The sequence below is a fragment of the Halichoerus grypus genome, chromosome 6, assembly GCF_964656455.1.
Source record: "Halichoerus grypus chromosome 6, mHalGry1.hap1.1, whole genome shotgun sequence".
Lineage (NCBI taxonomy): Eukaryota > Metazoa > Chordata > Mammalia > Carnivora > Phocidae > Halichoerus > Halichoerus grypus.
The window spans coordinates 123,064,181-123,086,518 of NC_135717.1; the positions used below are offsets into that span (position 1 = coordinate 123,064,181).

A 22,338-nucleotide genomic window follows, 5' to 3' on the forward strand; every position below is an offset into this window, starting at 1 on the left:
TTTTGCCTCTTCTGATCATTTTCTCCTACTATAGCATATATCTCTTTCTTAGCACACTCAATCTTTTGTGAAATTGGTGGGGCATTGATAAATAATATGCATCTATAAAATACATTTAAAAAACAGTTCTTACAACTTATTAAAGCATCTAATTTCTTTGGATCTCCTACTTCACAGAGAGTTATAATCAAGTTCAAGGTGATCAGGAGAGAACTTCCCCAACTTCCTGCCTTACTTATAAAGTTATTCACATTTTTAAAAGAACAACATTGTATATGTCCTTATAAAATATACATCATGTAGGGGCGCCTGGGTGGCTCAGTTGTTAAGCATCTGACTTTGGCTCAGGTCATGATCCCAGGGTCCTGGGATCCAGCCCCACATGGGCTCCCTGCTTGGAGGGAAGCCTGCTTCTCCCTCTCCCACTCCCCCTGCTTGTGTTCCTGCTCTCGCTATCTCTCTCTCTCTGTCAAATAAATAAATAAAATCTTTAAAAAAATATACATCATGTATAATACAGATAAGCAGAAAGCAAAATACCTAAAAAACAAAAAAACCCATCATGTGGTTAAGAACCTACATATGCTGCTTTCATACCTCACTTTTCTCTTGTAACAATGTATTTTACATATCTTTCCTTATCACTAAATAGTCTTCTAAGTAATTTTTGATGGTTCAAAGCATCCCACTGATTGTGTATAAGGGTAGTCAATCAGACTGCAACTCCACATTCCCTTCCTATAAAACCTGAAGATGCTCTTACTGAAACTAATATAAGTGAACTTCTCTTATCTGCAGCCATGTTATCCATGTCTAAGAAGTATGGGTATAATATATTCCACCAGTCTTTCATTGGTGGACAAGCTGAAATGAATTCCATCCAGCTTAATATATGTGTGCAATTTTGACTATTTCCTTTTGAGAACTTCCTAGAAGTATACTTGCTTAGTCAAAGTGTATACACATTTTTTTTTAAACAAATAGCTTAAGTATTTTATTTGTTTGCAACTAAGCTTGTTAACACTATATAATGAAAATGTACAAAGAATAATGTTGCAGTTTTGGGTTAGATTTAAGTCAAAGACATTCATTAATAAGGAATCTTCGAATATGAATATTCCAGAATTTCTCTAAGCCATCTGATCAGAACACCTGTCTCTGAATATTACTTTACTTTGGAAGGTGCTGGCATACACTTGAATTAAACTCAGAATTTTTCAAAATAAGCCCTAATTAATAAAACTATTCTATATTCAAACTAAAACAATTTTAATAGAACTTTCCTTTCCAGAAACAATAATAAAGGAAACAAGGCATTTTGTAAAATGTGGTCCTGAACAAGTCACAGTAAAAAATAAATGTATACTTAACTTCCACCTCCTCAAAACAGAGGCTACTTTCTGTTCCACAGCCTTGGAAACAAGGTGAAGAACAATCTGTAAGCAACTTTGGGCAGGGGGTTGCCAAAACAAAGCTCAAGCAGTTGAACACGGTCACTTCGTAAAAAGAATTTGGGGGAGCCTGACCACCAGGATCCAAATTCTGTTTTTAATAACCGATACAAAGGCAAAGTGGCTCCTCCCAAATAGCAGTGCTACCAGGGGCTGGCCCAGCCCCACGCTCACCTGTGTTGTGCTCCCAAGCAAACCCTGATGCTCCCGCTCCAGGGAGACTTTTTCTTTTTAGAGTTTCAGTGTCCAGGGAGCTCTCTGTGTGAATGAGGCGAGCACAGACTCCACATGGGTATTTTAAGGCTTGGAGTCAAAGTATTTTTCAACACGGCTAGGCAGTGTCCATGTGTCAAACGGCCCGTCTCCAGTTTGTCCTAATTCCTCACCACGCATTTGTAGACCTAGGACCACAGACCTTTGCTATGTCATCATAATCACACCTAATGTCCATCCTAACTTATGATTCATATTCTGTGCCTGGAAACAGTCCCTGTATTTAACAATAATACCTACAACATAAAACAATCCACCGTTACAACTTATATGGTCACAAAACATTAATGATCTTCTGTAGACCAAGCAAATGTTTTTAACCATAATTGTCACGCATCAAATTCACAGCCAGAATTCCCAAGATCAAAAAAATTTGCACAATACAAATAATAACTTAAAATACACACACACACACACATATACACACACTCTCACACACACTTCTTACAGAACTGTGCTTGGGGAAACTCCATTTGTTGAGGGCCACTGAGGGCATATTTTGCTAAACTGCTGCTCCAGGTATTTTTGTTTGGAAAATCTATCACAGTAGGGCACAGCTGTCTACTGGATGAGCAGAAAAGAAAGATATGCTTGTGGCAACCAGAAAGTTTTAAGGTCTTTCAAGTTGTATAAAATGGACCTGCAGAAACGTTTAAGTGTTCTCAGGATGCAAAGTTGTAGCTGAAATGTGATATCAAACCAGTTGCAAAAAGTGTACAGCAGCCATCTCTTGAGGTCAAACCTGGTACCCAGATATGCAAGAAAGCTTCGGGACACATCGCTTGTTGGCCTTGTCCCATATCGTCGCATAATCTGATCACGTGTGAATTTCACAGAAGATTCATATTGTTCTGCTAGTTTGGTATTGAGGATTTGCTCATACTCCTCCCGAATTTTATCTTCATAGTCTTTTAAGAGACGCTCACATATTATTCCAACTTGTCGGAGGGTAAAGGTGGGCTGGTCCTTCATCCAGGAGGAATCTGGAGAACTAGGTGCTGTGAGTGCTGAGGGATGAGGCTGACTTTCCGAAGTACGAGCTTCACTCTGATTAAGAACAACTTCTAAATGTCTCCACCTCTGATAACGACTATATTCTTGCTTTATGTTCTGAGAACTTTGTTCCGGTGTTGGAAGGCGCCGCTCGCTGCCGGGCGGGGGGGCTGCTGCAGAGTCGGCGGTGGGGTCTGCGAGTGGAGAAGCAGCGGCGGCTCGGCGTCCGCGGGCCTGAGGCCCGGAGTGGGGCCGGGCAGAGGGGCGCAGCGCCGCCGCTCCGGGGAACCAGGGCTCAGCAGCGCCGCCTCGAACTCCATGGGCCGCTTCAACGTCGCCCCGCACGCCACGCCGCCGAGGGGCCAGGGACCGGGAGCGGACGCGGAGGTCACTGCGGCCCAACCTCCGGCCCCTCAGCGGAGCTCGCAAGCCTAGCCGGCTCCAGTGGCGCCTCCAGCACCCGGCGCAAAGTGTATACACATTTTAGGGATATGCAGTTCCAAAGTGCCTGGGCGAGGGGAGAGGAGTACCAGCTTCTTTTCCCACCTGCAGTGTGTTTAGCTGAACCCTTGCCCAACACATATATTATCTGCTTTTTAATCTTTGCAATTTTTTTTTTTTAAGATTTTATTTATTTGACAGAGAGAGCACAAGCAGACGGAGAGAGAGGGAGAAGCAGGTTCCCTGCTGAGCAAGGAGCCTGATGTGGGACTCGATCCCAGGACCCTGGGATCATGACCTGGGCCGAAGGCAGCCGCTTAACCGACTGAGCCACCCAGGCGTCCCTGCAATTTTTTTTTTTAAAGATTCCATTTATTCATTTGACAGAGAGAGAGCGAGAGAGGGAACACAAGCAGGGGGAGTGGGAGAGGGAGAAGCAGGCTTCCCGCCGAGCAGAGAGCCCGATGCGGGGCTCGATCCCAGGAGCCTGGGATCATGACCTGAGCCGAAGGCAGACACCCAACAACTGAGCCACCCAGGCGCCCCTAATCTTTGCAAATTTAATAGGTATTTAATATACTAACATCCATAATCCACCTTGACATCCTCCTACCCAGTTCCACCTCCCAAACTAATTTATGTACTTGATATGTGGATCTTATCTCCTCTATTTCTTCAGGGAATTATTCAATCAGTTATTCTCTTTCTTGGCAGTATCTTTAACCTCTGACTACTAGTTTTTCCTCTTGTACTAATAAAATCACTAAGTGTCCTCTTCTTCAGGAAAGACCCCAACTTTTTTCTTTTATTTGCCACCCTTCTCTGGCTACTGACCTTTCTCTTTTCCTTTACAGCCAAACTTCTTGAAAGAATTGTGTTCATGCGCTGTGTCCATTCATCTCTGTCTCTTCAATTCACTACAAGCAGATTTACATTAAAGTCTTCAATGCCTTCTTTGTTGCTAAGATTTTTAACAACAATTGTATCATATATATATATGATTTAAAGCCGGATACAAGATGATTTTCCCCAAATAAACTCAACTGTGTAAAAAATATTTGTGCTGGGAAAAGAAGTGATAGGTAATAAAATGAAAAATTTAAGTCCCTGCCAGGTAGTTGGGATGACTGGTGAGTTTTCTTTTTCCTTTTTTTTGTAATTTTCCTCAACTGAAAAAAATTTACTTTTCTATTAGAACACATTGCAATGTAATGCTACGTTTTCTAAAAGGCAGAAGAAAATTAGAGAAGTGACGGGAGCCACTGGGCGACACTTTCACAGCAAGGAGCAAGAGCAGGTGGGCGCGACCCACGGCCCCAGGGCAGGTGTTCCCGCCGCGGGGCACGACTGGAAAACCTCCTGATAGGACAGTCTTCTCTTAGAAAAGCCCTCATGCCCTTTTCGCTCATCCCAAATGACCTCTGAGCATCTCAGCCTCTACTGCTTAACGGCTTCAAACCTCGGATAACCGCCAATCGCTTCCAGTTGCCCTGGTAACAGCCAGCAACCCTAGCCCCGCCCAACCCAGCTACCGTAGGTCTTCCCAGAATGCTGCGCGCCATTCGCTTCAGGTTCGGAGGCGGGACTCATTCCGGAAGTAGATTCCTGTCAGTCGCTGGCCAGCGCAGGCGGTGTAGCCTGTCTCTGCTCAGGGCTGTGGGGACCGTTTTGTTTTTTTCCCAACATTCAAAATGACTGGAAAGCTGAGGAAAGCCTATAAACTCACCGAATTTTTGTTGGTCCTCGATAAGTGGATTAAACGTTATTAAAAAGCTGAAAGATGGAAAGCACTTTAAAATGATATGCAACTTCGTGTGTTGCTGTGATATATTTAAAAAACTTCCAATAAAAAAGCAACTATTTTTCCTTTAGAAAACGAAGAGAAGCACAAAAAAACCACAAAACACCCAAATCTCATCCACATAGAAATAACCACTGTGAACCCTGGAGCAGGCTTTTAGACCCTTTCTATGCTTATAGTAAATGAAATTTCAATATGGAATCACGTTTATGCCGTTTTGTAACTTAATTTTTATGATTATATTTAAAAAGATACTACAACAACATGGTTTCATGTATTCCATGTATCTCTTGGACATTGAAACTTTCTATCCTTTTTGCTCTTAATTAGTGCTGCAATGGAGAAATGAAAATCCTGATAGCTAAATCTTTGCCCATACTCTCATTTCTTTGTGTAATTACTTTTCTCTTTTCAACTTAATCCTTTGTATTTGCACTTCCTTATCGCTCCCCTAACACCTTTCCATTCCACCCTATGCCTTTATACTATAAAGGGATGAAGTTACACAAATGGCATCCAAAGCTTACTCATTTTTTTAAAGTTTACTTTTCTGATTACAAAGGTAATATGTGCTTATTGTGAGCACTAGGAAAATTCAGAATATAATAAAAATATCCCAATACCTAGGCAACTACTGATCATATTTTGGCATAATTTTTTTTCTACTTTTCTTTCTTTGTTGCCTTCAGTGATGAATATGGAAAAAACGTTTGCTAATTTGGTAGGGGAAAATTACAGCTTTTAATTTGCATTTCGTTTATTATTCATGTAACTGAATAATATTTCAAATAGTATTTCACGTGCTTATAGGCTATGGTCAATGTCAGGCCCCATCTTCTCTATCTAGCCTTTCCTGAATATTGAAGACTCATTACAATAACTGTAATAGTGTAGTTTTCTATATGCTTATGTTTTAGTTCTCTAAATAGGTTGAAAGCTGTGTGGTCCTGGATAAATATTCAATATTGCTAAACCCACTTTTTTTTTTATCAGCAAAATAGTGATAATAATACTTATTTTGTAGGATTGTAGTGGAGGTTAGAAATAATGTATCCAAGGGGCGCCTGGGTGGCTCAGTCGTTAAGCGTCTGCCTTAGGCTCAGGTCATGATCCCAGGGTCCTGGGATCGTGCCCCACATCGGGTTCCCTGCTCAGCGGAGAGCCTGCTTCTCCCTCTCCCACTCCCCCTGCCTGTGTTCCCTCTCTCGCTGTGTCTTTCTCTGTCAAATAAATAAAATCTTTAAAAAATATATATATATTAAAAAAGAAACAATGTATCCAAGGTGAGCTCAATAAAAAGCGGCTTAAGAAAACTATTATAATTTTAGCAATCTGTACATAGGAGGTGTTCGTATTTTTGTAATATTTCAAATGATGAATAATCCTAGCATCCCATCCAATGTGTTTATTTTTCATTTCCCCCCTCTATTAGTGCATTAGTTTTGCCCTTTAATGCTCTTCTTTTAATGGTTATCCTTGTGATTACAACATGTATCCTTGACTAAATAGATCCACTACAAATTAGTACTTTTACCACTTCCTGATCAATACAAAGTCCATGTTGCTGCAAATGGCAAGATTTCATTCTTTTTTTATGACTGAACAATATTCCATTGTGTATTTATAGCACCATTTCTTCATTCATTCATCGATGGACACCTAGGTTGCTTCCATATCTTGGCTATTGTAAACAATGCTGCAGTGAACATGGGATGCATGTATCTTTTCAAGTTAGTGTTTTGTTTTCTTTGGATAAATACCCAGAAGTGGAATTACTGGATCATATGGTAGTTCTATTTTTTTAATTTTTAAAAAGAATCTCTATACTGTATTTCATAGTGGCTTCACCAATTTACATTCCCATCAATAGTGCACAAGGGTTCCCTATTCTCCATATATTCACCAACACTTGTTATTTCTTGTCTTTTTGATAATAGCCATTCTAACAAGTGTGAGGTGATATCTCTTTGTGGTTTTGATTTGCATTCAATCTAGATATTTATTAAGCACCCATGACACATAAAGCACTGTTCATAATCCTCAAGGTCTCTTGAGCCTATATTATTTCTATACATTTCTCACATAAATCATATGCTCCTCTTCATCCTCATCAATTCTCTTATCCTCAGTCTCTGCCATTATGCTTGGTCCATCATAGTAGGTGCTGAATAAATATGTGAGCTGAGTAATTTAGTGGAAAAAGAGGGGCGCCTGGGTGGCTCAGTTGGTTGATTGTCTGCCTTTGGCTTAGGTTGAGATCCCAGGGTCCTGGGATCCAGCTCCCACTCAGCGGGGAGTCTGCTTCTCCCTCTCCCTCTCCCTCTGCCCTTCCCCGTGCTTGTGCTCTCTCTGTCTCTCTCAAATAAGTAAATAAAATCTTAAAAAAAAATTTAGTGGAAAAGAGAAATACAAATTAGTTAAAACCTGGCAGGCTATGATGAAAATGATAACAGATGCAAAGTACTTTGTACATTGGGAGATCAGGAGAGAATAATTTTGATTAAGGTATCTGGGAAAGCCCTGTGGGATAGGTAGATTTGATCAGGACCTGGATCATGACTGAGGAAAGGTGCTTAAAGATGGAAGTGAATTAAGGGTTGGAGATAGAAGTAAACTGGTTGTGTTTTGTTAGCAGAAAGTTATTTGGGGTGGCAAGAGAGTAGGGTGGGCCATTGGGTCCAGGTGAGGCAGAAAAAAAAAAGTAGTTGGGTCCCACATTTTGAGGATTTTGATATGACCAGTAATTATAATTGCAGTTTTCAAACGTTACTGAAAAGAACTTGCTTTCGATATGGCTTTGGACGTCAGGAGATGGGTGGGCCAGATTGCAACTGGCCTGCTGGTGGAAAAGGCAGGGAGTGGGAGGATGCCTGAGACCTTCAGAGCGTGAGGGGACTTTAGTGGCCAGTACTGAGGAAGGAGTGTCCACGAGGAGGCGGGCTGCGGAACCACGCTTATTAGGATCGGCCAACGGCGGCAAAGGTCAGCAGCGAAGCCCACAGCAGCCCTGGAGACGCCAGCGAGTGCAGCGGCTAGGTTTAATTCCTCCAGCGGACTGGGGATCCAGAGCCCCGCCCCCGCCCCTCCCCGCGCCTCTCGCCCCGCCCCTCTCCGCATCCCTCGCCCCGCCCCTCCCCGCGCCTCTCGCCCCTCCCCGAGCCTCTCGCCTCGCCCAGCGTTCCTTGCTGGGCTCCGAGGCCCCGCGGCCCCAACGTCCTCAGCCGGGCTCTGCGGCAGTCGCCCTGCCTGGGGCCGGGACCGCCGGCGGAAGGAGGATCTGGGCGGCCCGGTTGGCGGGAGGGCGGTTGCCTTTCCCGGATCTCATCCCCGGCCGCCCGAGGCGGGAGGAAACAGCGGCGAGGTCCGCGGGCGGCATGGCAGGAGCAGCGGACGAGCGCGGGCCCGGTTCCGCGGCGGGGGAACAGCTGCAGCAGCAACACGTCGCGTGCCAGGTCTTCCCCGAGCGGCTGGCCCAGGGAAAGCCCGGGCAAGGGTTCCTTTCCAGCTTCTTCACCAACAACCAGAAGTGCCAGCTTATGCTCCTGAAGACGCTGGAGACAAGTAGGAGCCGTGACCCGGGGGTCGGCCGGGTGGTGTCTGAGACCCGGAGGGCAGGGGTCTCTCGGTTCAGCCCCAGGTGTGGCAGGAGCAGGGTTCAGGCACCTCTGCGCAGGGTCTAGGTAGATTCGGCATCCTGGGGCGGGAGTGGTGGCGGGGAGGGGGGGGGCGGGTTGGGCCTCAGTTTCCCTTTCAGAGGTGGGAAACTCTTGCTTGTGGAATGAGGGAGGAGTCGGATAGGAGTTTGCCCTTTTCGGTCACACTCACTGGGGTCTGACAGGTTCTCCGATTTCTCATGTAAATTATGCGGCAGTATGGGGACTTTGGAGTCAGAGTTTGAAAGAGCCGCGTTAACTAAGGCATGACTGCTGGCGGCTCGAAAGCAGTTTTGCAACTGCCCTTCATTGGGAGGAGTTCTTAACCTTCATACATGGATGGGCTTCCTCGTGTAGAAACCTCTGAAACGGACTACGAAATCGTGTGTATGCACCTGAATGCATTTTTCTGGGGAGAGCCTTCCTAACTTCATCATATTCTCAAAAAGGCCCGACCCCCAAAGGGTCAAGAACCACTGCTGTTAAATAGGGACAACCAATTTCTCTAGTCCCAGGGACATTGCACTAGAGATTTCTTAACTCCTTTACACTGACATGGACTTTCTAAGTTTACTTCAGATATATTTAGAAAATAAAAGTCTTAAACCTACTTGTCCTAAAGCAAGGCTACTATCTCATAGCTGCCAATTACAGTTCAAAAGTCAACCACCCAAAGATTTTCCAACCTTCTTGAGATGACCTGCATATTAGGGAATCAAGGGAGAGGGGAGAAGAGGGGTAATGGGAATGAGGAGGTTGTATTCACTTGGAAATGTGTATCGAATGCCTCCTAGGTTCTGGTGTGGGGAAATAAGGATGCGTAGGGACCCGGGCTGTGCCTTTTAGAGGTTCTGAAGTGGAGCGCAGTGGAAAGAGGATGGGCTGCACAGTTAGACATGGGTTCAAATTCTGGTCCCTCTCCTTATCAGGTGTGGAAGACTTAACTCTCTGATCCCCTCTATCCTTATCTGCACACACAAAAAGGGACAGGTAGGGGTAAAAATACCTCTCTTAGGGTTGTGAGGAATAGGTTTTATGAATGTAAAGTGTGAGCGTATCAGGAGCTGAGTAATGGATAACTGCTTACCGTGGAAGAGACAAACAGTGGAGGAGATACGGAGGTGGGATGTGAAGACCGTGGTGGGCCGACCATGAGCTCCAGGAGGAATTAACAGGCCTCAACCCTCCCCTGGAGGGCTGCTTGGAGAAGTGTTAGTGGTATTAAAGCATCAACCTGTAGCTTTACCATCCTATCCCTAGGACTGGGCCTCAAGGGAGATCTTTGTTCCCTTTTTCTTTAAAGCAAATCCATTCTAAATACTGCAGGTCCTGTTTGAAGTACCAAACCACTGTGCTCCCTGCAATTATTATTGTTACCATTATTTTTTAGTAAGAGGACTATCGATTTTGGAATCCACTTCAACTTTGTAAAGCTCTCTTAGTTGCTTGAATAATAATGCACTTAATATGGTTCCTGACACCTGATATACACACACAAAAAATGTTTATCACTAATAATTGTTTTACTGTTAACACTCTTAAGAGGGAGCAGGTTACTACAGCAGTAACCTATGCCTGTTTCTCATCTCTCATTACTTTTTTTTTTACTCACCTATTTTTGCTTTCAACACTTAAAAAAAAACCACCTTGATTTCTTTTCTGTTTCTGTTTTTTGCTTATGTCATATAATATGCTGCCCATTTGTACACTCAGACCAGACACCTATATGAAAAGTTGATATTAGAGGCATTTGGGTTTGTTGTACTTTCCTGTAATCATCACAGGCTCATGGATGCTTAGAAGGGCCCCCCAGGAGTCCTCTAGGCCTTTCCACCCCCATATAGGAAAACCTCTGCACCATCACCAACCAGAGAGTTTCTAGACCTCTGCTGGAACAGGTTACCGATTCTTTGAGGTTCTTTGAGGCTACTGGTCCATTCTCGTACTGTACCTTCTACTCTTTGGTCCTTGTTCTGCCCTCTGAAGAAATATTGATGGAATCTATTCCCACGTGGCACTCCTTCAAAACCTGAAGCCATTGCGGTCCTAGTTAAGTTTTTTATTCTCCTTTCCAAAGCCACAACGCCTTTCTTGCTTCTTACAGGACTTACAATACAAAGTCCTGTATTGTTCTAGTTGCTTTCCCCCGTGGAAGAGCTTCAGTTGGCAGGTTCTGCTTAGAGTGTGGTACTCAGAATGGGATCCTGTTAGCCTGTGGTCTGACCAGGAAAGATGCCAATGGGGCTCCTTAACTACCTTCTTCTAATCTGGATACTGTGCTGCAGTTCCTTTCTGTGGATGTGGCCCCCAATTCCCTCATTCTTTTGGTATGTGCTTTAATACAATGTTTTTGATCCTGTAACTAAAAATGGGCTTTAAAATCATTTTTGGTATTATTGAAGATGTTCAATAGTACCCATCTTGGTATTCGTATCAGTGTTTTATTTCATTAAAGACTTGTTTTTATGTTCATTTAAGCTTGTCTTTTCATATCCATGTTTACCAATTTTAAGATAGTATTACTTCATTAAGATTTGTGAGTTACTTTTTGATAATATACTGCTTTTTGGATAATTTAATTGGTTCTATTTTTTCCAATTAACATACTTAATTGAATCAATATCTTTTTAGATCCATATGTCAAACTTCTACTTGATGCCATGAAGCACTCAGGTTGGTAAGTAAATCTTTTTAAAATGCTGGTCTGTATTCTGGCTGCTAAAAACATAAAAACCCCATACTGGAACTAACTATTTTTCACTTCAGGCCACAAATCCTTTTCCATATGGTAGGTGGTGGGGATGGGCTGTATTCTTTCCAGGCAGGTCTTGTTTTCTGCATACATCTTCTGCCCTAACTCTAAATCTCTGGCTCTACCATTCACTTCCGGTATTTGATAAAGACCGCACGTAAAGTCTTGTAAGTAATTACCAAACCTGGCTTTTCCACTCTACCAGCCTCAGCATTGTCCTTCATGGAGAAGAAATCTCAGCTTGTTATGTAGGAGACTTCCAGGTGTTGTTTAATTTGGAGGAGATTAGAGGAGGTGACATCTGAGGTCCACTTCTTTTTTTTTTTATTAAAGTTTTTTTTTTTTTTAAGATTTTATTTATTCATAAGAGACAGAGAGAGAGAGAGGCAGAGGGAGAAGCAGGCTCCCCGCTGAGCAGGGAGCCCGATGCGGGACTTGATCCCAGGACCCTGGGATCATGACCTGAGCCGGAGGCAGACGCTTAACCATCTGAGCCACCCAGGCGCCCTGAGGTCCACTTCTTAACCTTCTGGCCTGAGGTGAGCAACTCCAGCGTATTTCCAATATGTTCTTAATCAGTGGACCAAATGCTTTATGGAATCATGTCATGGAATTTGAACTAGGATAGATTTTGCAGGGACGATTTCCTTATATCACAGATGAGACAACTTAGTCGTGAAGGTTTCCCAAGGTTTCTTATGTGTTAGTGGGAGAGGGGATTTATGACCTGGGGCTCCTGACTCCTTACCCAGGGCTGTTTCCCCTGCACCGCGTCCGCGTGCACACTGCTTTTGGACATTGTTTCTTTAATGCGTGCTTGCCTTTTAGTGCTGTTAACAAAGAAAGACACTTTTCTTGTGAAGACTGTAATGGCAATGTCAGTGGAGGTTTTGATGCGTCAACATCTCAGGTAGGCATTTTTGCCCAGGTGGTTCTCTTTCCCGATATTTGCTAAGCGCCTTGGCATGCTGGCCATTCTGTTGGGTAGACTTTGTATAAGATTCAAAAAAGGAATTAGTTATGGTTCTTCCTCTTAAGGAGCTTATGCTTTCACAGGGGAGATAAGACAATGATAAAGTTTGAGGCAGGTTAAACTATTTTAGGTGGGTGTGGTTACCACAATGGGACAGTAATGTGATTGCAAGATACCTACAGATTCAGCTAGAGCGTATAAAGCTTCTTCAGGGGCAAAGAAGACGAAGACTGTTGCCCAAATAAGGGGTAGCATGAGCAAAGGTGGTGTGTTGGGAAAGGACAAGGTATATTTGGGGAGTGGCATGTTGTCTAGTGTAGCTGGAGGGCAGGAATGTGTGGGGAATATGGGGAAATAGGATTGGAAAGAAAGGTAAGCCGTATGGTGGGAGGCTTTGAATGCTGAGCGAAAGAGTTTCATCTTTACCCTGTGAGAAGTGATATACCTTTGAACATTTTTGGTTAGGCGAGTAAGTTTACTCATCTGGAAAATATGGGTAATGACTGTATCTATCGTATAATATAGTTAGGAGAATTAAATGAGATAGCTCGTGTAAGGTACTTATCGTAGTAAGCATTCAATAAAAGTTTTAAGCAATTGGAGGGTTTTGACAGCATCTTGGAGGTGGTAGAAGAATTAGGTCGTATGATGAGAGTAGATGAAGTTTTTATAAGTAACACCTTCCATCTTGAACATACAACCTTGTTTAATAATACTTAGTTGTTTCCTCCTGGGGAATATTAAATGTATTTTGGTTATTTATAGGTATTTCACAGTAATCATGAGAAAAAGAAACATAGCATAGGAGTGAAAGGTCTGGGTTTTGGAGTCCGGTGGAGTTGAGTTCAAATCTAGTTCCCCTGCTTATTAGCTGTGGGGCTTGGGCAAGTTATTTGCCTTATTCTCAGTTTCCTCATTTGTAAACTGATAATAACAATACTTGTAGCTCTCAAAATGGGTCTTGGTGAATTCATTTTCCCCTTGGGGTTAAATAGAGTGGATATTTTGAACTTTTATCTTACTTCTCAGCAGTGTTGAGCATAGTTGGGCACTCTCTCCTTTTATTTTTATAAATTATAATTTGTATCGTGAAGTGTCTCATTCATGCAGAAGAGTAAGAAACCTGTATGCATGCTTTTGGTCATAGCAATAAAATGAATACCTGTGTAACTGCCACCCAGATTTGAGAAATAGAACTTGCCAGGACTTCAGAAGATTGTGTCCCTCTTGGATCACATTTCCTCTCCCTTTCTTATTCTGACTCTTGTGATAATCATTTCCTGCTTTTCTGAATGGTTTTACCATCTATATGTACAGTCAAACAATGTGTTATTCAGTTGCCTGGCTTTTAAGTTTTATACATGGAACACTTTGAGTTCTGTGTGATACTTTGTAGTTTTATGAAATCATACAGTATATAGTCTTCTGTAACAATTATTTTGTTGAGATTCTTCCATGTTGTACACACCTCTCATTTACATAGCTGGACTGTTATATAGTCTTCCACTGTATGCCTATATTGCAGTTTACCGTATTTAATATTGTTTCTGACTTTGTTGTGAACAATGTTGCTGTGAATATTTTTCACCCTTTCTCCTGGTGCACATGTGCAAAAATTACTCCTGGGTATTTGTCTAGAAGCAGAATTGTTGGGTCATATAGTATGCATACACTTGGCTTTAGTGGGTAATGCCAGACACTTTCTTCCCCTGGTTCCCAGTACATGACACTCTTCTGGTTGCTTCTTTGCTAGCTCACCTTCCTCTATCAGCTGCTAAATGTTGAAGTCTCTTAATCCTTGATGTTAGATCCCCTTCTTTGCTTCCTCTATACTCTGCCAAGGGGAGCTCATTTATTTTCCTAGGTCAGAGCTCTCTTTTGAACTTCACATTTGTATATCCAAATGCCCACTTCACACCTACACTTGGATATTTTAAAGGCACCTGAGACCTCACAGATTTGTCCAAGTCCAAATTGATGGTTTATACCATCCCCTATCCCCATCCAACCTGGTGTTGTAGTTTTGCATATCTCAGTGAATGGTGCCATCCTCTATCCTATTACCCAAGCCAGAAATGTAGAGATCATCCTTGTACCTCTGATTCCCTTCCCATATTCTATATCCGTCACCGATTTTTATCCAGTTTACCTCCTAAATATTTTTTGGGGGGGCATCCCACCATCCCTGCTCAGGTACCATTATTTCTTGCCTAGAATACCTCTTTAGCCTTCAGCTAGCCTCTCTGCGTCCAGTTTTGGTCATCTTCTGCTTATTTTTCGAACTGTAGTCAAAAGGATCAAAATAAAAGCACCCCCGTTTCGCTCCTCCCTTTCAGTGACTTCCCACTGTTCTCAGGATAAAGAGTGATTTGGCTCTTGCCGACCTCCCCAGCCTTATCTCGTGCCTGTCACCTACAGCTCTGTGCTACTAGTCTGCTTTCAGCTTCTCAGACATTCTCTTCCGTCAGCGCTGCTCCCCTTTGCACAGGCTGCTCTGTCTGGAATGCTCCCTTCCCCACCTCTCAAATTTAATTTCTATTCACCCATGAGATCCCAGTTTAAACATTCCTTTTGCAGAGATGCCTTTCCCAATCCTCGAGACCAGGTTAGGCATTCTCATTGTATGTACTCATGACATCCTGGATTTTTCTTCATGACAACTGTCATTGCATATCTTTAATGATTTTGGTAAATATTTGATTAATTTCTAGTGCCATTCGTAGATTATACATTAGAAATTATAATTATAGATTATAAATTATAAATAATTATAAATCTACTAGTAGGTCTCAAGAAATATTATTGAAAGATGAATGTTGGATGAATGTATATAAAATAGCTGGCACGTATCCCGGTGTCTGGCACATAGTAAGAACACAATAAATGGTAACTGTTGTTATTAGGATCCCTTATGTGTTTATTATTCTTATAGGGTCCTGCTCAGTGTGCTGTTGGCTTTTTGCACTTCTTTCTGAAGGTCTTTCTGAGGATTTTTCCCTGGCAGTTCTAGTAGAATGAGACAGTGGTGGTCATTCATTGTTGATTCATTGCTCATTCAGAAACTTGATAAGAAGCAGTTTACATGTATTCTCATTTAATTCTCACAATTCTATGAGGTAGGTACTCTAATTATCTCCTTTTTAGAGTTGAGGAAACTGAGGCACAGAGAGGTTAAGAAACTTGCCCAAGGTCACCGAGTTAGTAAGGAGTGGGGCTGGGGTTTGAATCTGCTTCATTCCAAAGCCCACTCCTAGTATGACGCTGTGGAGTCCAGCAGCCCACAGAGGATGGTATTTAATTAAGTGCTTCAGTTCAGACAGAAGAGGGAGAAGTTGGTCACTGGGAACGCTTAATGGCGCATGTACTCTAGGACCAGGCCTTGATGGATGGGGAGGTGTGGGGTTGAGGGAGGGGAGTGGGTGGAGGCTCTCCAAGCGGGTGAGCCATCTCACGCCAGAGAGAAGGTGGGAGTTACAAAAGGAGAGTACATGTTAGACATAATGGAACTTCTCCTATTTTGGTGCCTCCTAGATTGTTTTGTGCCAGAACAACATCCGTAATCAGGCCCATATGAACAGAGTCGTCACCCACGAGCTCGTTCATGCGTTTGATCACTGTCGCGCTCACGTTAACTGGTTCACTGACGTCAGACATTTGGCCTGCTCAGAAGTGAGTTTTATTGTAAAAGATACTTTCTCCCCCTGGAACACTCTGAGTTTGAACGTTTACTTATTTATGTATATTTATGTATTTATTTTTCTTGAATAATTTTTTATATTATTATTAACATATAATGGATTATTTGTTTCAGGGGTACAGGTCTGTGATTCATCAGTTGAGTTTGAACATTTAATTGAAGTGTAATGCTTAAGACTCTCTCTCCCTCTGCCCCTCACTCCCCACCTCAAATAAATAAATAAATCTTAAAAAAGAAAACCTAATTGAAGTATAATTTACTTAAACATACTCCTTTTCTTCCTGTCATGGTTCCATGTTACTCTTAGATTTCCATTTTTAACTCCTGAACACAGCTTTGAGACACAACAAGAGATATTTTAAGTATCTTCTTAGAATTGTCTTAATTATAACCTTTAAATCCTAGTAATAGTAATGACTTTATAATAACCATTTTTAACCAAATAACCATTTTTAGTATATGATAGATATATTTCATATATATATGTGTGTATATATATATATATATGGTATATAATAACCATTTTTAACCAAATACCATTTTTAGTATATGATAGATATATTTCATACATATATGTGTGTATATATATATATATATATGGTATATAATAACCATTTTTAACCATTTAACCAAATAACCATTTTCCCTGTGGAATATACTATATAATATAAAAACTAATGCTAGTTAACCCTGGCTGAGGACTATGTGCCAAACACTGTTCCTTTTGTGGATTCTTATTGTGTCTACTCAACAGTCCATCCAGGTAGATGCTATGATCTGCATGTTCTACGTGTCGAGAGGGAGGCGTTGATTGAGATCCGTGGTTAGTAAGTGCAGAGGCAGGATTGCAGCCGGGCTTCTTACCTGGCCTGCAGTGCTGCCTTCCATAGGCGGAGCGCCTTGCTTGCCCTAGAGTAAGACATTTAGTCTCAAAAATACGACATAAAGAGTTTTTTATGGTAATAATAAGCACTCTGGGTTGCTCTCAGAAGTGCAGTATATTTATGCTCTTAGACATATGTATTTAATACGAGCATTTCATTAATTGAAGAGTGCAGTGTGCTGAGAAGTAAAAAAAAAAAAACTACTATAAATTTAAGTGTATACTTTATAACTTAGATTATTTTCTCTTTCCCTTGAAATTAATAAGCAGCCCCACTGCATCTAATTATAACTCATATTATTTGGAGAGTAGACTGAAACCTGAGTTTTTAAATAGGTCTCTCTCTTGGACGTTATGAGAATTAATGCCTGTTAGCTAGCTAAAGTATGTTAAGGGCCTTGAACTCCTCAGAGGAATGAGGCCATGTTGTTGTAGAAGTCACAAGAAGTGGGCCATTCTGTTTGCAGTACATCAGCAAAAATGTGGCCAGGTTGGCTGTAGCATTCATGTGGGTAGTTCTGGTAGAAGGTAGAAAGACCTTTTCATCTATTGAAGCTGCATTTTACCTTAAAAATATAGTGAATTAGAAAATATGTCCTAACTTCAGGCTGTCATGCTCATAGCATGACCAGTTGGGAATGTTCTTGTGCTTGGAATGTTCTTGCTTAAGTTTCAAGAACTTAATTTTTCAAAGGACAATTGAGGCCCCGGGGGATGGCATCAATTTACACAGGTTTAAGGGAGGTTCCAAGAGAGTTTCAGTGTTTTGGGCGAAGGGCAGGAGATTCCTATTCTCAAAGTGTCTTAGATGTTGTTGCATTTAATTTTAAGCTTACATTGAAATTCAGTTTGTAGATCTTTGAAAGAATGCTATCTTGCAGTCCTTTTGGTAATTTCTAGAAATACTGTATCTTGTGGAGTACATGGACTTGAACTCTGAGGTCCAGCTTTCTGACTTTTGGTTTCAAAAGGAATTAGTTCTTTCAATAAGGTTATGGTGTGAAGTTTTGAAAGTTCCCTTTGATAAATGATTGACCCTCCCCCAAACCCCCAGTTTATTTTGCATTGTCTAGCCTAGCTCATGGATATCTGCTCTTTTTCTTAATGTAAGAATAACTTAAAATAGTCTATGTCAGAGTTTAAAACATTCTTGAAAAAGATCCGATGGATACTCTGTTTTCAGAAAGACATGCTAATTTTAAATTCTTTTACAAAACTTTTTATAGAGCAGGAACACTTACTTTCCTTCTCTTTGCCTCTGTCTTTGTGATAGGTTCGAGCTGCTAACCTTAGTGGAGACTGCTCACTTGTAAATGAAATATTCAGGTTGCATTTTGGATTGAAACAACATCATCAGGTAAAACTAACATATGAAATCCCTCACCCTTCATAGTGCTAGGAGTGGAAATAATGCATAAAGAAATGAGAAGTACATTTAGTATTTGAAATGTGAAAGAACTACTTTTATGGGAAGAATACAGAATGTATCCTGTTGAAGCCAAACAGATGGAGTTTAGTTCTACTTTTTAATTACGGGCAAGCTGTGTGACTCAGCGAGAGATTCTAATAGTGAAAAGAACTATATGATCTTGTTCTTGGGATCCTTTTGGAAGCAGGTAGATGAAGACCCGATGCAAAATCACAGCCCGTCTGACTTTGATCCCCGCAGTCTGGGACTTGTATTCCTGAGACAAAAAAGTCATACCTATCGGATCAGAGACTGCCCCACAGCACAGGTTATGGCCGGGTAGTAGTGCTCCTTTAAAGGCTGTGTGACATGACAGCAAAGCTTTGAATCAGCACAGCCCCGACGATGATAAGTCTCTCCTCTTTTTCCTTTGGGTAGCGGCCACCAAAAGCGAACAGAACTAGCAACAGGAGGGAAAGTTTGGGGAGGTAGTGGGAGCCTGGTGGAGGGAGAACAGTCTTAGAGAATGGAGTCCCTGCCTTCGTACGGCATGTACCCAAGAGACACCGACATCAATGACAGTGACCGATGGCCAAATATGGTAAAATCACCCAGTTTTAACAGGAATGAATTACATTTGGAAAGAAGTAAACCTGAACTGTGGTCTCTACGTGTGCCTCCCAAACCTGTAGCTCCAGGAGACAAATTTTTACCATCGTTTCTTCCCCTGGAAGGGAGAAATGTCCTCTTTCTGGCAATTGCTGGCATAGCTCCATATGGTTCATCCTCTCTTTCTTCCTTTATGCCTGAGGTTTATTTTTAAAATCAGTGTTTAGTGTAATTTAGGTCGAGAAGCACTGGTTTATATTCTTTCTTTCTTTTTTTTTTAAGATTTTATTTATTTATTTGACAGTGAGAGAGGGAACACAAGCAGGGGGAGTGGGAGAGGGAGAGGGAGAAGCAGGCTTCCTGCCAAGCAGTGAGCCGGACACGGGGCTCGATCCCAGGACCTTGGGATCATGACCTGAGCCGAAGGCAGACGCTTAACCACTGACTGAGCCACCCAGGCGTCCCACTGGTTTATATTCTAATACTAGTGAGCATCTCCAGCTCAGGCATGCTGACCAGGGTGAAGTAAAGCAGGAAATACACACAGAAGATGAATGATTGACAGATTGCATAGCTGTAAGAACCAGTATTTGGTTATTTTTCATGAAAAGGTTAGATACCATTCTTTTGAACTTTAGCTTGGGCTTGTGGAGAAATAAATGGATTTAAAGCTCTCCAAGAATTGGAATGGCAGGACCTTATGTTTCTTAACATATTTAGAATACTGAGAAATTCTAGCCTATTACTGTGTAACATTAGATAATTTATTTTCTTAGATAGAGAATTTAATACCCATGCAAAGAACGCTCAGGAAAAAAAAAAAAAGGTTGTTTGATTTTTTTTTTCTCCTGAAAAATTAAGACACCTTCAAATTTTATGTATATGCATGTGTAGCTTCCTTTTGCCTCCATGGGAGATGCCCCTCTTGAAGGAAAGATTATCTAGTATTAGTCAACTGGAAAGTAAAGGAAGAGAAAGACATAGAAGTAAAGTATATTTTAAATCTATTTAAATTTTATTAAAAATCCAACTAGAACCTTATTTATAGATTTTTTTGGGTTTGTTTTTTTGATTTTTGCAAATTGGGAGTTACTGTTTGTTGGACTGCCTAAAACTTCAGAGAATGACATCTGGTTATATTATTGGAAAAGATGAAAAAATGGAGGAGGTCTTATTTATACCTAAATAATTTTAGGTTGAGCTAAACATATTCCATAGAGTTATGTTTCTACTTTAGAATGACAGAAATGAATAAAATAATATGAAAGGGAATTAATTCTTTTTTTCCATTAATATTTTAAATTTAAATTCGATTAATTAACATATAATGTATTATTAGTTTCAGAGGTAGAGTTCAGTAATTCATCAGTCTTATATAAAACCCAGTGCTCATTACATCACATGTCCTCCTTAATGTCCATCACTCAGTTACCACATCCCCCCACCCACCTCCCCTCCAGCAACCGTCAGTTTGTTTCCTATGATTAAGAGTCTCTTATAGTGGGGTGCCTGGGTGGCTCAGTTGGTTAAGCCTCTGCCTTCGGCTCAGGTCATGATACCAGGGTTCTGGGATTGAGCCCCGCATTGGTCTCCTTTCTTAGCGGGGGGTTTTCTTCTCCCTTTTCCTCTGCCCCCCTTCCCAGCTTGTGCTCTTTCTCTCTCTCTCTCTCTCTCTCAAATAAATAAATAAATAAATAAATGAATATTTTAAAAAAAGAGTCTCTCATGGTTTGTCTCCCTCTCTGATTTCTTCTTGTTTTATTTTCCCTCCCTTGCTCTTTCTCTCTCTCTCTCTCTTTCAAACAAACAAACAAATAAATAAATATTTTTTAAAAAAGAGTCTCTTATGGTTTGTCTCCCTCTCTGATTTCTTCTTGTTTTATTTTCCCTCCCTTCCCCTATGATCCTCTGTTTTGTTTCTTAAATTCCACATGAGTAATTGTCTTTCTCTGATTGACCTATTTTGCTTAGCATAATACCCTCTAGTTCCATCCATGTAGTTGCAAATGGCAAGATTTCATTTTTTTTTTGATGGCTGAGTAATATTCCATTGTATATAAATACCACATCTTCTTTATCCATTCATCTGTTGGTGGACATCTTGGCTCTTTCCACAGTTTGGCTATTGTGGACATTGCTGCTATAAACATTGGGGTGCAGGTGCCCCTTCGGATCACTACATTTGTATCTTTGGGGTAAATACCCAGTAGTGCAATTGCTGGGTCATAGGGTAGTTCTATTTTCAACTTTTTGAGGAACCTCCATACTGTTTTCCAGAGTGGCTGCACCAGCTTGCATTCCCACCAACAGTGTAAGAGGGTTCGAAAGGGAATTAATTCTGACTGTGGTCAGACATTATATAAAATATCATTATTTCATGATTAAATTGTCATTTAAGTTAAAGCCACATACTTTTCTTTCTCCTTAGACTTGTGTCCGAGACAGAGCCATTCTTTCTATCCTGGCTGTTAGGAATATCAGCAAAGAAGTAGCTCAAAAGGCTGTTGATGAAGTTTTTGAATCTTGTTTCAATGACCAGGAACCTTTTGGAAGGATCCCACATAACAAGACTTATGCAAGATATGCTCATAGAGACTTTCAAAACCGTGATCGGTATTACTCAAATATATGAAGAAAATGACATTTTATATTATGGAGCTTCTGTGATCATGCAGAAAATATGGTTCTTAAGTGGACAAATATATAAAATGTAAATGATCAATTAAATACAGATAAAACACAGAAGATACTGATTCTAGCATATGATCAGAAAAAGTAACTGTGATAAAAGTGAAACTGCCTTTAACTCCAAGGCAAAAATTGTAACTTTATAGTTAACCATTTGGTAAATAAGGCAAATAAATTACATTTTTGTATTTTTTTATGCTGTACTGGTGTTTTTTATTATTTGTGTGTTTTTTTAGATTGTGATTTGTTTTTTTTACATGTGATCATTTTAAAATTTGATTATGAAACCTGTGAAGTGTGTCCTTGTATGAAGTTGATAGGTGACCACTGTTGGTATTTACATTAAATGTAAAGAAAAATGTACTGCTTTTATTATAGGACATTTATTGAAATGTTATGATGGTCAAAATATGCAAAGAATGAAAGTTGGGAATGATTCATTCAATGGTCCATGCCTCCCTTCTCCTTCTTCTTCTTTGAACATATATGTGGAGACTATATGGCTTAGTTTTCTGGGGATGGTCCTAATTAGATTTTTCTTCTTTTGTAAAGGCAGTGCATTAAATTTATAATGTAATTGAATTTAATTTTTATGTATTTGTAAGATTTTTCATATAATCATTCCCAAATCTTTTGTCAGGCCCTGTGTCTGAGTTGTAGATTCAGAAAACAGGTCATCTTATCTATTCCCCTTAACTGGTAGCTGCATCTTACAC

The 22,338-nt window shown here is 41.0% G+C and overlaps 1 protein-coding gene and 1 pseudogene across 6 annotated transcripts; one reads left to right on the top strand and one right to left on the bottom strand.

Annotated features, from left to right (window-relative positions):
* Positions 1-979: 979 nt before the first annotated feature.
* Positions 980-4,720, bottom strand: LOC118550311 (akirin-1 pseudogene; annotated as a pseudogene).
* A 3,391-nt stretch (positions 4,721-8,111) lies between these two features.
* ATP23 (ATP23 metallopeptidase and ATP synthase assembly factor homolog) lies at positions 8,112-21,815 on the top strand. Of its 6 annotated transcripts, none has more exons than XM_036115243.2 (6): positions 8,112-8,520; positions 11,244-11,289; positions 12,193-12,274; positions 15,869-16,006; positions 18,191-18,274; positions 21,363-21,815. In XM_036115243.2, exons 1-6 carry the CDS (start codon positions 8,334-8,336, stop codon positions 21,564-21,566), a joined length of 741 nt encoding a protein of 246 aa, XP_035971136.1. In that variant the 5' UTR covers positions 8,112-8,333; the 3' UTR covers positions 21,567-21,815. The 6 variants fall into 6 exon arrangements, with proteins under 6 accessions (XP_035971136.1, XP_035971142.1, XP_077932318.1 ...); XM_036115247.2 differs by lacking the exon at positions 12,193-12,274 and adding an exon at positions 15,270-15,453 and having other exon boundaries at positions 8,455-8,520; XM_036115245.2 differs by lacking the exon at positions 8,112-8,520 and adding an exon at positions 15,270-15,453.
* The last annotated feature ends 523 nt before the right edge of the window (positions 21,816-22,338 follow it).